This window comes from Rhinopithecus bieti, unplaced genomic scaffold (genome assembly GCF_001698545.2).
Source record: "Rhinopithecus bieti isolate Rb0 unplaced genomic scaffold, ASM169854v2 scaffold_1012, whole genome shotgun sequence".
Taxonomy (NCBI): domain Eukaryota; kingdom Metazoa; phylum Chordata; class Mammalia; order Primates; family Cercopithecidae; genus Rhinopithecus; species Rhinopithecus bieti.
Genome location: NW_016803312.1, coordinates 2316477 through 2330672, shown reverse-complemented (window position 1 = coordinate 2330672; position 14196 = coordinate 2316477). Strand labels below are relative to the sequence as shown.

Here is a 14196-nt window from a genome sequence, read left to right as displayed (position 1 = left end):
AACTCCTAAACAGGAGCTTCTTACCTGCTGTACTTCACTGAATCCTCACAGAGACATCGTTCCCATTTTCTTTTTCTTCTCTTTTCTTTTTTTTTTGAGATGTCACCTAAGCTGGAGTGCAGTGGCGCGATCTCAACTCACTGCAACCTCCACCTCCTGGGTTCAAGTGATTCTCCTGCCTCAGCCTCCTGAGTAGCTGGGACTACAGGCACATGCCACCATGCCTGGCTAATTTTTCTATTTTTAGTCGAGACGGGGTTTCACCATATTGGTCAGGCTGGTCTTGAACTCCTGACCTCGTGATCCACCTGCCTCGGCCTCCCAAAGTGCTGGGATTACAGGCGTGAATCACCGTGCCCGGTCTCCCATGTTCATAGAGAAGGTCAGAGTCAGAGGGAGGCTGAACTGGGCGTCTAATTCTGCTGTTCTGTCTTTTGCCTCTTGCATAAAAGCTCAACACGGGTAGGAGCTTTCTGTCTTGATCTCAGCTGGGTTGCCCTAGTAAACCTGTGTAGAAGGCAGTCACATTGCCTCCCAAGCCGGGGCTCTTTGCATGATAGTGCAAGCATCAAAACCTAAGAGCAGGAAGCAGGGCAGGGGCTCTTTGGATCACCCAGGCTGGAGTGCAGTGGTGTGATCTCAGCTCACTGTAACCTCCGCCTCCTGAGTTCAAGTGATTCTTCTGCCTCAGCCTCCCGAGTAGCTGGGATTACAGTGTGCACCACACCTGACTAACAGAAGCCGCTGGAGCCCCTTCCATGTGCAAGGTGTTGTGGGATAGACACGAACAGCAGACATGTATCCAGCACTCAGACCTGCCCGCCAGGAGGCAGAAGAGAGCAGACCACAAGAATAGGCCGAGCACAGTGGCTTACACCTGTAATGCCAGCACTTTGGGAGGCCCTGGCAGGAGGGTTGCTTAACGCCAGGAGTTTGAGACTATCCTGGGCAACATAGTGAGACCCCGTCCTAAACAAATAAAAAATAAAAAAATTAGCTCAGTGTGGTGGTGAGCGCCTATAGTCCCAGCTGCCCAAAAGGCTGAGGCAGGAAGATCCCTTGAACCTGGGAGTTTGAGAGTACACTGAGCTATGATCACGCCACTGCACTCCAGCCTGGGTGACAGAGTGAAACCCTCTCTAAATAGGCAAAAAAGAATGAGACAGGTACTAGCTGCCGTAGAAGGTGGAAGGTGGAACCCACAGCCGGGAGCTGACTGGGTAGTTAACCTGGATTGTAGCTGGTCATACATAGTTGAGAATTTTTTTTTTTTTTTTTTTTTTTGAGATGGAGTTTTACTCTGTCACCCAGGCTGGAGGGCAATAGTGTGATCTCAGTTCACTGCAACCTCTGCCTCCTGGGTTCAAGTGATTCTCCTGCCTCAGCCTCCCAAGTAGCTGAGATTATAGTACACCACCATGCCTGACGGATTTTTCTATTTTTAGTAGAGACGGGGTTTCACCATGTTGGCCAGGCTGGTCTCCAACTGCTGACCTCAAGTGATCTGCCCGTCTTGACTCCCAAAGTGCTGGGATTACAGGCGTGAGCCACTGTACCCAGCTGGGTGACTTTTTTTTATTGCCTGAGAAGGTTAAGTCTGCCTCTGAAATATTGTCAAGAAAACAGTGTCAGGTCAGTTCTCCAGCAAAAAATCTTTCCTCCCAGTTTTCAGGAGGAAAATATCTACTTGAATGATACTAGATTAAAGATAGAATCTGTTGTTTTTGGCGACCTTATGACATTTCAATCCTAATCCAAAGGATTTTTATTGAACTAGGTCACTAATAATCTGGCCAATGAAGAAGACAAAAAGAGCTGATCCTACAGAGACAATTCCCATCCAAGCAGAGAGAGAGATGGAGTGACTCATGCCAAGTCAGAAAGCCATTTTCGGGGGTATTTGGAAATCTATGGAGTGAACTTCCCAATGCTGTGGACATTGTTTGAGACCCTGGAGACACTACCTGTGTCACTGTGGGTTTCCCAGCTTCCAGCCGGGGAACTCCAGACTCCAGCCGGGGACAGCTGGGTGTGGAGGGGCGGATATGGAGGGAACGCCAGCAGCACAAACAGCAGCTCTTCTCCAGGCTGGCGGACACATGGAAGAACAGCCTCATTCAGCCGCGAGCCAGAAATGCTCCAATTGTTCAGAAGACCCCGGGCGACTCAGCACCGGATATGAGCGTACATTCTGCCTGGAGGACGTTGTCAGGAGCCACGTGTGGCTCATCTCTTTTTGACACAGAGGAGATATTGATGACCAGCCACTGATTTCAGAAGACAGAGAAGGGTGCTTTCCTCTCTGGAAGGAGGGGAAAATTCGAAGCCAACAGTGCTCCAAAGAAGAAAGGAATCTGTTGTTCTAGAACTAAAGACGGGAAATGACAATCCGTCTCTTTAGACCTTTAGAGAAAAAAAAAAAGAAGGCACATTCCCAGCAGATCAGTAAAAGATGTAAGGAAAAGTTTTGGCAGACACCCCAGGAATAAATACGAGGAAGAGGTTAGAATCCTTCTTTATGATAAAAAGATATTTATTTCCTTGACAAATCCTCAGTGATGAATTTCTTACATAAAATATGTCCCAGGAGACCACGGGAAATAATGCCACTTTGCAGACTGCAGGATAAATGTGTCATCTCTGGGGACCGTTATAGAGAATTAAATGTGATTTTTAACATGAAAAAATGCATGCTTGGAGAACTTTTCATCAGGCTTAGAAATTTTAGAAATAAAATAGTTCATTTCAGAGAGCATTGAAATTGAAGCTCTTTGAAAAGCAAGCACCTTTTGATGGTGGCTGAAAGTCTCTGGAAGAGCTTTGCTTTCTGGCTAGACTCCATGGCTCACTGAACCTTGGTGAAGAGTGCAAATGTAATTTAACAGAGAGAGAGGGGAAAAAAAAAAACAAAAAACCGAACATTCAATTACAAAAATTAGCAGCATCCAGTAAAATACCCAGTTGAAACTATGGTTTGTAAATCCTATAGTTTCCATTTCTTAGGCTGTGAAATGAGGGAGCTGTCCTATCTTCTGGCTCCAAGCTTGTTAGGCTACTGCAATAGCAACGTTTGCAGATTAACTGAATTTCAGTCATCCTTGTTCTGTGCTCCCAGCAAAGGAGTACTGGAACAGAGGGCTGGCCCTAAATGGGAACAGAGAAATGCTTGTGGGAAGTGATAGTGATATTTCTTTTTCAGTATTTAAAATTTCATCACAGTCCTACCCAGTCAGGAGGCTGAGGCAGGAGGATCCCTTAAGCCCAGGAGTTTGAGGCTGAAGTGAGCTAGCATTGCGCCATTGCACTCAGGGCGATAGAGCGAGACCCTGTCTCAAAAAAAAGAAAAAAAAATTTATCATTGGAAAGTCATTCATTTAGGTTCCACATTGTCATTCGGTCCTAGTTCTCTTTAGTGCGCAAATATTCCTTTATTAGTAACACCTGAGGGCATATAGTTGTGTAAATGACTGCTTTTATTTCCCCCAAAATAAGGGCAGAAAGGGATAACGATTCTGTCTCCCTCTCAATTTTGACTCAGGCCAGTCCTGCTCAAACACGTCCAGAACCATCCATTCCCCAGAAAGAGATTTCGCAGCTCTCCCCGGGCACACAGTCCAGCATAAACAAACTCTGGCACAGTCCGACTTTGGCTGCGCCCTGCGGCCGAGCAGAGGCTATGACCAAAATTAAGGCCCCTGGAATCCTGTCCATTGCTAGACCTAAAAGGAGAGGCCACAGGCCATGGGTAACGGAGAACTTTAAAAGGCCAGGAAGAGAGATATAGGGAGGAGAAGGAGGAAGAGCAAAAGAGAAGGGATGAAGACAAAATCGAAAAATGTCGTGTGATTTATACCAGCGCAAGGCAGTGAACTTTGAGCTGAACACAGCCGCCATCATGACATTGGCAGAGCCTATCGGCTCCCCTCTCTGTTTGGAGAGATGTCAGATAGCTGGCACCCTCATTGTTACATTAGTTATTAATAAACTTCCTTAACAATGGGAGGAAGTGCTAGCATTCAGAGAATGGGAGTGTGTCAACAGCTGAGGACTGAATGTGGACGGATCCCAGGCAATGCCGGGCCCACGTTTAACACAACCTGTTTTCTCCCAGAACGGAAAGTATTAGAGCCAGGGTACAATGACAGACGGCGGGTTTTGGTTCATTTTCTAGTTTTTAAACCCAAGATCCACCACCAGACTCTTCCCAATCTTGCTGACCACACTGCAGATGACTCAATGGACATCTCAGTAATCACATAGCCAAATTCCTATTTGAAAACACAACATATCCCTTAGTTTTGTAGAGAATGGGTCATTTATGGCCCTAGACTTCCAGTCAAGAAGCCGAGAGCAGCCTCATCATCCCATTTAACAAAGGCTGTTGTCCCATTTTTTCGTTTGGGTGCTTAATACAACAAGCCACACGTCCCTGCAGCACACTGGATATTTCCTAAGTTGGTTTGTGCTATTTTCTTTAAAAAGCCTGAGAACAAAAACTAACTCTCCTAACCCCCACTGAAATTGGAACTGTTCTCTGATGGCTGGGCCAGGTGTGGTGGCTCACGCCTATAATCCCAGCATTTTGGGAGGCCGAGGCAGGCAGCTCACTTGAGCTCGAGTTCAAGACCGTCCTGGCCAACATCATGAAACCCCATCTCTACTAAAAATACAAAAATTAGCCAAATGTGGTGGGGCACACCTGTAGTCTCAGCTACTCAGGAGGCTGAGGCAGGAGAATAGCAGAGAACCCGGAGGGCAGAGGTTGCACCGAGCCGAGATCAGGCCACTGCACTCCAGACCGGGCAACAGAGGGAGACTCCATCTCGAAAAATAGAATGAATGAATGAATGAATGAGCTGTTTTCTGATGGCAAATCCCCAAAGCAACACTTAGAACAAATCTTAGGCTCTTTCCCACTTTCAGACAAGCTATGAAGGGGCCTTGTGTCTTCACCTACAATGATACACCCAATTACTGCTGCTTTTGTTGTTATTCCTTTTTTTCTCCCCTCCCATATTTTCTGGAATTTCAAGTAATACAAGATGGGAAGGAAGGAATAAACGCATTCAAGTTCCTATAACATGGATTTTGGATTCTTTTTTTTAAAAAAACCCTGAACATGTCTTAACCAGATGGTTTGAATTCATAGTTGTCCTCTCAAACTGTACCTGAACCTTCTGGAAATGTGTTCCCTGAAGACCTAGGAGGAAAAGCAATAGACGCAGCTACAAATGTGGAAGCAATCACCGGACTGTCACAGGGCAGAGTGAATCCAATGCGCCCTGTCTACTCCCCTCCAATGGTCAATAACAGAGGTACTGAGCCCCTGCGCAAATAGATTCAGGACGCAGGTTCCACGACCTTCCTCCCATCTGAATGCCAGTCAGTGCTGGATGAGGCGGGGATTTCATTCCTTTTCTTCCATCACAGGCTTACAGCTCTGACTCAGATGGTTCACCATCTCTAAGAGTCTCCACTTAAACACAGGTCTAAAGGGTCTCACAGGGGACAGCTCTACGTATCACTACTGCGGGATTCAGGGCCCCGAACTCAAGCCTTAATCAATCGTTTTAAGTTGAAATCATCGCTGTTGAGTCACCTGCAGTGTGATCAGCAGGACTGTCAAGAATCTGGTGATGGATCTCGGCTTTAAACAATAAAAATGAAGCAAAACCTACAGTCAACTATATTGACTTTTTTATTTGAAATGCTAATCCGTGGCTCAGAGCATTGGTAGATATGGATATTGGCTTCTTTATTTTTTATTTATTTACTTATTTTTGAGACAGAGTCTTGCTCTGTCTCCCAGGCTGGAATGCAGTGGTGGAATTTCAGCTCGCTGTAACCTCTGCCTCCTAGGCTCAAGCAACTCTCCTGCCTCAGCCTCCCAAGTATCTGGGATTACGGGTGTGTAATTACACACCCGGCTAATTTTTATATTTTTGGTACAGACGGGTTTTCGCCATGTTGGCCAAGCTAGTCTCCAACTCCTGCCCGCCTTGGCCTCCCAAAGTGCTGGGATTACAGGCCTGAGCCATTGTGGCTGGCCTGGCTTCTTTAATAGGTATCAATGACATTCTTCATTTCTTTAGCATCTGAGGCCTCAGACACCAAGTACTAGACTTCAGCAATTTTAAAGGTAATTATGCGTCCTTAAATAGGCAAACCACCTTCAAAGTTACTAATAGTTTATAAACTTGTCTTTTTTTTTTTTTTTCATCAATAAGCAGTACACAACTCTCTGCAGGAGCAGGGGCTATAACTTTTTAAAATGCTGTGTATAGTACTTGGCAGAGTTGGGAGCTAGCAGAAATGTTTATACCACAGAACTCTTACAGTGTTGTGACATGGCTCAGACACACTATGATTTGGGTACAGATGAGGGTTGGAGGAATGAAAGATGACAAGGATGGACACTACTGCAGGAGGAGACTGACGCGACACAAACTTTAAAGGTTGCATACTAGTGTGAATTACAGTAGAATTTGGGAAAAAATACTGGAGGCAGATCCTATGGGAGGTACCAGCAAGGGCCAAGGTACCATACACTCTAGGAACATGGAAGATTAGAAGATTCTTTCTCTTTTTTTTTTTTTTTTTTAGAGACAGGGTCTCACTCTGTCACCTAGGCTTTAGTACAGTGATGCCATCATAGCTCAATACAGCCTTGAACTCCTGGGCTCACGTGATCCTCCAGCCTCAGCCTCCCAAATAGTTGGAAATATAAGTATGCACCACCGTGTCCAGCTATATTAAAAAGATTTTTTTTTTTTTGGTACAGATGGGGTCTTGCCATGTTGCCAAGGCTGGTCTGGAACTCCTGGCTTCAAGTGATACCCACATCGCCCCTCCCCACCACCTCCGCCGGCCTCGGCCTCCCAAATAGGCATGAGCCACTGTGCTGGGCTGAAGATTTCCAAAGCACAGCACACACAGGAGTCTTACTAGTATCCTTCACAATTTATTTTAATTTCAATAACTGTGCATCAAACACCTATTGGGTGCTGGGTACTGGGCAAGTGCTAGAAAAGAAAATTCTGAAATGGTGACTAGTTTCTCAAAATGCTTTTAAGGAACAATTATTAGATACTATCTAACGAGGAGGTGAAAGAGAGAAAACAGTTGACCAAACTGGACACTGGGTTATATGTATCACCTTTTCTGAATGAACATCAGAAAATAAAATCCGGCAAGTGTAGTAAGAAGAGTGTTAACAATCAGAGCTGTCCTGGAATTGCAAGCAGCGGGGCTTGTCCCCTTTGTGGGAACATGCTCTAGGCAAGAGGGCAGAAAGGTAGGAAGAAGCGGGTGGAGATGAGCCAGCCACCTAGATCTTCAGGCCAAGGCTGGATTTCCCCATTACAAGGGATGTGGAATCGGCCCCTTCCAGATGGCACTGCCAATGCTTTCATCAGGGGAAAGCTTCATCCTCCTGGTGCAAGGAAACACGGGCAGCCGTCAGCCATCCCAGTGGGAGGGAGAACAAGATCTAGGGGTGCTAGAAATTCCCTTTGTTCCCTGATGGAATGTTTCCTGTTTGCGGTGTGTCCCTCCACTGTCTAGGCTCTCCTAAGTCACAGGAGGTGGGTGTGGGGCACCCCAAGGAGCCTCCACCCTGGCATTAAAGGATGTTTTTCAGGCTCAAACTTGCAGGGCTGGTAAGAGTGGGACCTGCCCTCGGCTTGAGTCATGAGACTTTCTCGCCTTCTCGCCAGGGTTTCTTCTTGCTCAGCTGTGCAGCTGCAGAAAAGGCTGAGGGCACTGAAGCTGACAATGGGAGCTGCTCTGCAAGTGGCCCCAGCTGTTACTACTAACTCCTAATAGCCTGGGGCCCTGGTGCTGAATGATGAAGCATTTGAAGATCACTTCAATGTCTTGGTATACCCATGCTTATCTATTAGGTGTACAGGTGGATTAGGCAGGAAGGTTTTCTTAGGATTTCTCTTCCAGCCCACCAGGTTGATTAGCAATGTCCAGCCTGTGGGCAGTCATAGAGAGGTACTGCTTTCGAGTCTTAAAGACGCTTGGATTTCATTTATATATATGTGTGTGTGTGTGTGTGTGTGTGTGTGTGTGTGTGTGTGTGTGTGTGTGTATGTGTTTGAAACAGAGTCTCGCTCTGTTGCCCAGGCTGGAGTACAGTGGCATGATCTCAGCTCACTGCAACCTCTGCCTCCCGAGTTCAAGTCATTCTCCTGCCTCAGCCTCGAAAATAACTGGGGTTACAGGTGTGCACCACCATGCTGGCTAAGTTTTGTATTTTTAGTAGAGATGGGCTTTCACCATGTTGGCCAGGCTGGTCTCAAACTCCTGGCCTCAAGCGATCCACCTGCCTTGGCCTCCCCAAGTATTGGGATTATAGGTGTGAGCCACCACGCCCAGCCAGATTTCATTTCTGATGGGTGCGTGATGTCAATTTCATCTCAGGAGGTTTGGGGCTCCTGTTCACAGCCTCATCTATCGCTGCTATTAAGGTAAATTGTTGTCTTGGTGCCCCCTGGAGTCTGCCAGATACAAGGGGGCCGGTGCAGATGGACCAGGACACGGGCTTAAAACTGGACATACTTGGGTTCTATGATCCTGCGCAACACACCCACTTCAAGCTTGTCCCTTCCTCAGCAACGAGAGTCTCTCCAATGCAAGTGTCTAGACCGGCAGCATCAGCCTCACTTGGAAACTTGTTACAGGTGTAAATTCTCAGGCTCTCGCCAGACCCTCGGAATCAGGAGCTCCAGAAGTGTTTTGACAAGCCCTCTAAGCGCTTCCGATGCACGCCGAAGTTTGAGAACCACTGAGCTTCAAGAATCCAAGCTGAAGTCAGCCGGATTCCCTGTGCTAAGGGGGAAGGTGGGCTGATAGGCGCAGCCTCTCTAATCTGACACTGGGTTTTCCCAGGGTTAGGAAAAAACGATTGTAGGTTGTGTTTAAAATACAAACAAGGTGTTGGCTCTGACTCTCCTCCGGGTCATTCAGCAGGAGCCTGGGAGCGGCTGTAATTCGAGGTAGGGGTCTCGGGCTTTGAATTTCATTCTCTTTGATCCTTGAAGACAACATTCTCTGTAGTCTTCATGGCAAACTCCCAAGCCTCAGAAAGAATGAGTGTTAAGCCCATTTTTTTGGATGTCACATTTTTGAAGAACCTAAGGCAGGGAGGGGTTGACAGTGAACCCCAGGTGATGTGGCAGAGGCAGATCTAGGTTTATGGGGCTTGAAGCTTATATAATTTTAGTGGTTTTTTTTTTTTTTTTTTTTTTGAGGCAGAGTCTTGCTCTGTCCCCCAGGCTAGAGTGCAGTGGCACAATCTCTGCTCACTGCAACCTCTGCCTCCTGGGTTCAAGTGTTTCTCCTGCCTCAGCCTACTGAGTAGTGGAATTACAGGTGCGCACCACCACGCTCAGCTAATTTTTGTATTTTTAGTAGAGATGAGGTTTCACTATGTTGGCCAGACGGGTCTCTAACTCCTGACCTCAGGAGATCCACCTGCCTCGGCCTCCCAAAGTGCTGAGATTACAGGTATGAGCCACCACACCGGCCTTTAGCGGTTCTATTTAAGAAAAATAACACAAAATGTATTATGTTCACAGATTTTATGAAAACACATGACTGTGTGAACACACTGCTAAGGTCCCCTCAGGGCCTCAGCCTGTCCAAGGAGGGGCCCTGAACTTAATGCTCCACTCACTAGAACAGTAACCTCGCCTCTCAGTCCGGGAAGGATGTCTGTCCTCTCTCTGGTCCTTTAAACTTTTTCCTGGCTATGATTGGACCACACCAGCCCAGAAGCTAACGAGACAATTTTTAGCTCCTCTTCCTCTCCTGTCTTTTCCTTTTTGTTATTGTTTACAGCCACTATATATAGTAATATAAATTATCAGGGAAGACTTCTTGCCTTCTTTGCATGGCTCAGAGACAGCTGCACGGTTCCTACATCAATCAGATTTTTTGTCATGTTGCACTTTTCTTTTTGTTTTGTTTTTTGAGACAGGGTCTCACTCTGCCACCCAGGCTGGAGTGCAGTGCATTGCTCACTGCAGCCTCAATCTCCAGGGCTCAGCGCTTCTCCCTACTCAGCCTCCCAAGTAGCTGGAACTACGGGTGCTGTGCCACCACACCTAATTTTTTTTTTTTTGGTAGAGATGGGGTCTCACTATGTCGCCCAGGCTGGTCTTAAACTCCTTGGCTTCAAGTGATTCTCCAGCCTCGGCCTTCCACAGTGCCGGGATTACAGGTGTGAGCCACCATGCCTGGCCACAATGCACTTTTCTAACATTTCCAAACCACAGCTGCCTCCCTCCTTCCTTCAAACCCACTCCTCCTCCTGCCATTTCAGTGAATGGCACCCCCCTTTTTAAGTCAGCCAGATCCAGGACCTTGGAACTCCTCTGTCCCTCCCAACATCAAAAGACAAAATGAGTTGGCCAAGGCTGGTGGAAGTGGACGGCGGAACCAGATCTCTGACTCGCAATTTCAAAAGGTCCTGAATGGAGAAACCACGCCCTGTGACACGATGGAGAGAGCATTCTGCATTTTTAAAAGCCGGAGAAACCCACCTGGGAGTAGAATGCAGTGTCTCCTGGCACCAGATCCTGAAATTCACAACACACGAGTGGGTACATGAGCGGACTCCACTTGTCCACCCTTGGACCCTGACATTCCCGACAGCTTGCCATTGGCATTCTGAAAGGCTCTGGGGGGTACCTGAAGACACTTAAGTGTGACCAGCAGGCCTTCTTGCACTGCGTGGTTCTACTGATTTTTTTTTTTTTTTCCCCTTCCACTATTTGATTCTTCAGAGCAGTTTTCTCAGATTCACATTTGGATCCCAACCTTGGTCTGGAAAGCTGGAGCAGCTTGCCCAGCAGTCTCCCCTGCTGCAGCTCTCCCCACCTTCCACCTTCCTGGGTCCCCTCTGGGGTCCCAGCCATGCTCAGGGGGACGTCCCTCCAGCTGGCCTCTGCCTACCTGAAGACAGCAGGCTGCCGCTGCTGCCGCTGATGATCTTGCCCTTGCTGCCCATGTTGGCCAGCTTCGAGGTCTTCAGCGTTCCCGTCTCGGTCAGGTCGATGGCGATCTCACTCAGGCTGCGTGCCGCATGGATTTTGGACTGGAATGGAAAGGGAAGCAGGTCAAAGAAGTGACGCTCACTTTGTGGAGGGGTAAGTCATCCCTCGCCTGCCCCTGCTCACCGTCTTGACATTCCGCAAAGGGACTTATCTCCCTGACTGACGTGCAGCATTTTTGTTTGCATCCCTTGGCCTAATCATTAATCACCAAAACTCTCTGCAAAGAGCAGAGGCAGCTCGAGAGCTGCACCGAGGGAGGATGTTCTAAGCCTCTGATTCTGTAGGCTGCACTGCGGTGTGCTTAAGACAATGTCCTGATTTAGGAAAAGTGACAATCTCGTTGAACCTTATTATTCCCAGCCACAAAACAGGGTAGTGCCACTCAGCACCCAGGGGTTGGTTCGGGTCAAAGGAGAGAAAGTGTGGGAAGGGTGTTCCTCCCCTCCAACTCCCCTGTCCTCCCTTCTTCCTCCTTGTCTTCCTGGCACACAGCTCTCAATAAACACCGTGGTTATAATTATTTGGTGCTTAAACAAGGAGGATAAAATGGTTTTCAGCATCGTGAAAGACGTAAGAGATTTAAGCCTCTTAAATGGTTTGCCATGTGGTCACAGAAAGTTTAGCTGATGGAGAAGTGACAGTGGTTCTCCAGCTTGGGCAACATAGCAAGATCCCATCTCTACAAAAAATAAAAAAATTAGCCAGGTGTGGTGGTGCATGCCTGTAGTCCCAGCTACTTGGGAGACTGAGACAGGAGGACTGCTTGAGCCCAGGAGTTGGAGGCTGCAGTGAGCTGTGATTGCACCACTGCACCCCAGCCTGGGCAACAAAGTGAGACCCTGTCTCTTAAAAAAAAAAAAAAAAAAAAAAGAGAGAGAGAAATGACAATGACAGCTCTTTAGACTTGCAATCACAGGGTGCATGATTGTGGAAAAACTGCTCATTTGGATTCTGGGGTCCCACCAATGAACTTGTGACATGGTGCTTTGCTTGTATTTTGACACCTAAATGCATATGCACGACATTCCCTTTAATCCACATTGATTGGCTCTATTTGGTTAAAAGTCACAGCAGGAGAGAAAAATTAGAAAAAAGGTCTGTGTTCGCATTTACATTCCTAAAAGCAGTGGTTTTTAAATTTTTTTTTTTTTGGAGACAGAGTCTCAGTCACCCAGGCTGGAGTGCAGTGGCCCAGTCTTGGCTCACTGCAACCTCCGCCTCCTGGGTTCAAGTGGTTCTCCTGCCTCAGTCTCCTAAGTAGTTGGGATTACAGGTGTCCACCACCACGCCCAGCTAATTTTTGTATTTTTAGAAGAGACGGGGTTTTGCCGTGTTGGCCAGGTTGGTCTCAAACTCCTGACCTCAAGTGATCCGCCCGCCACAGCAGCCCAAAGTGCTGGAATTATAGGCATGAGCCACTGTGCCCAGCCAAAGCAGTGGTTAAAGCAGTGGTTTTTATAAGGCTATCTGCTCCAGTTTCTACCTTCGGTAGTGACAACGTGTTTACATTTCCCACACGTGTGTCAAATGTCTGCTTGTTTTCTTCTTCAGGAAATCAACTTTTCGTGAGTGTGCTTGGGCAACAGGCTTTGCCAGTACGCTGAACTTCATGAAAACTAGAAATGGTCACTTGCTCATCTGTCCTTTCTGTGGCCACCGTCTACAGCACACGCATGGGTGGAACTGGGTGAGGTTCATCATTGTAGCTTCCTGCCTGGCCTGTGGAACACAAGGTCTTTCCTACACAGGAGAAAGCAGGTGTGGGGATGGTGGCGAAGGCTGTGGAGGGGTGTGGACCCACCGCTCCTGGATGCCCTGCGTACCCAGCCTTCCTTCCTTCCGTGCCCAGGGGCCCTTACTGTCCAGCCAGGGCTGTCTGAACGCCTGCAGCTCTGCGCTTCCTCTGCCCTGGATGCTGCTGTCCACACTGGCGAGGACAACTTCCGATCTCATGTTAACACGATGGAAGTCCGTGGGCGGGAGGAAACGCTGAGACATGGTGCTTGTTTTCCTCACCTGGTGTGAACTGTCTTCTTCCTCCTCCTCCTCCTCCCCACCCTGTGGACCTTTCCTCGACTTATGCTTCCTTCCTAACCTCAACATTTCTCCTTGCATTCAGACCCAAGTCGACTTCCTCAGGCGAGTTTTCTTGTTCATGAAACAATCCTGGCTGCCAGGCCCTGGAAGGATTTTGGCTTGCCGCAGAAGAAAGGAAAAGGGCCTTTGATTTCAATTTGACACAGCCTATCAATTGCACCCATCTCGTTGAGTTTTACCCTCTAAGCAAGCATGGCAAGTACAATCCATGACTTCCTTTCTTACTGCACCACTCTGTTACGGAGACCCAGGTTCTAATAAAAAGTAGCCCACTCCCAAACGGTGATGTAACAATAACTCACGAAGGCCTAGACCAATTCAGCGCTGGGTGAAGGGTCTGGGCTCTGAAGTTGGAATGACCTGAGTTAGAGCCGGGTGTGGTGGCTCAAGCCTGTAATCCCAGCACTTTGGGTAGGCCGAGGTGGGTGGATCACTTGAGGCCAGGTATTTGAGACCAACCTGGCCAGTATGGCAAAACCCTGTCTGTACTAAAAATACGAAAATAAGCCATGCGTGGTGGTGCACGCCTGTAATCCCAGCTACTTGGAAGGCTGAGGTAGAAGAATCTCTTGAACCTAGGAGGCGGAGGTTGCAGTGAGCTGAGATCACGCCACTGCCAGATCTCATTCCAGTCTGGGTGCCAGAGTGAGACTCTGTCTCAAAAAAAATGACGTGAATTAGAAGCTTGGCTCTTCCCAGTGAATCACTATCGGACTTTGACCCCTTCACCTTCCTGATCCTCAGATACGTGTTTGTAAAATGGAGGTTTTAAAATCCACATCCCAGAGTTGAGATAACTAAAGTAGATAATCTACGTAAAGGCCATTGCAGTAAGAATAGGATCTGCATTAGGGCCTGGCTGTAATTTGCTAACCGAGGTTAGACTGATGGCCCAACCAGATATTTAGAGGACCTCATAAATCACATGAAAAACTTGTCCCCCTTGTCATACCAGAACTCTTGCCACACATCATTCTTAAAACAAAAATATGGAAACAAAAGGCATCCTTCCTAAAAGAGACTAGATTCCTGGAAG

At 47.6% G+C, this 14196-nt stretch overlaps 1 protein-coding gene across 10 annotated transcripts in view; it reads right to left on the bottom strand.

Annotated features, from left to right (window-relative positions):
• The window catches only part of FRMD4A (FERM domain containing 4A), a 367189-nt gene that overhangs the window by 36882 nt on the left and 316111 nt on the right, over positions 1 to 14196 (bottom strand). For 7 of the 10 annotated variants that reach the window (XM_017874473.1, XM_017874482.1, XM_017874464.1 and 4 more), the window contains exons 14-15: positions 10963 to 11104; positions 10551 to 10586 (exon numbers count right to left, since the gene is read on the bottom strand). In XM_017874473.1, the coding sequence (XP_017729962.1) occupies positions 10551 to 10586; positions 10963 to 11104 (178 nt within the window). The remainder of the gene's footprint in view (positions 1 to 10550; positions 10587 to 10962; positions 11105 to 14196) is intronic. The other 3 variants (XM_017874498.1, XM_017874468.1, XM_017874495.1) reach the window with 1 other exon arrangement.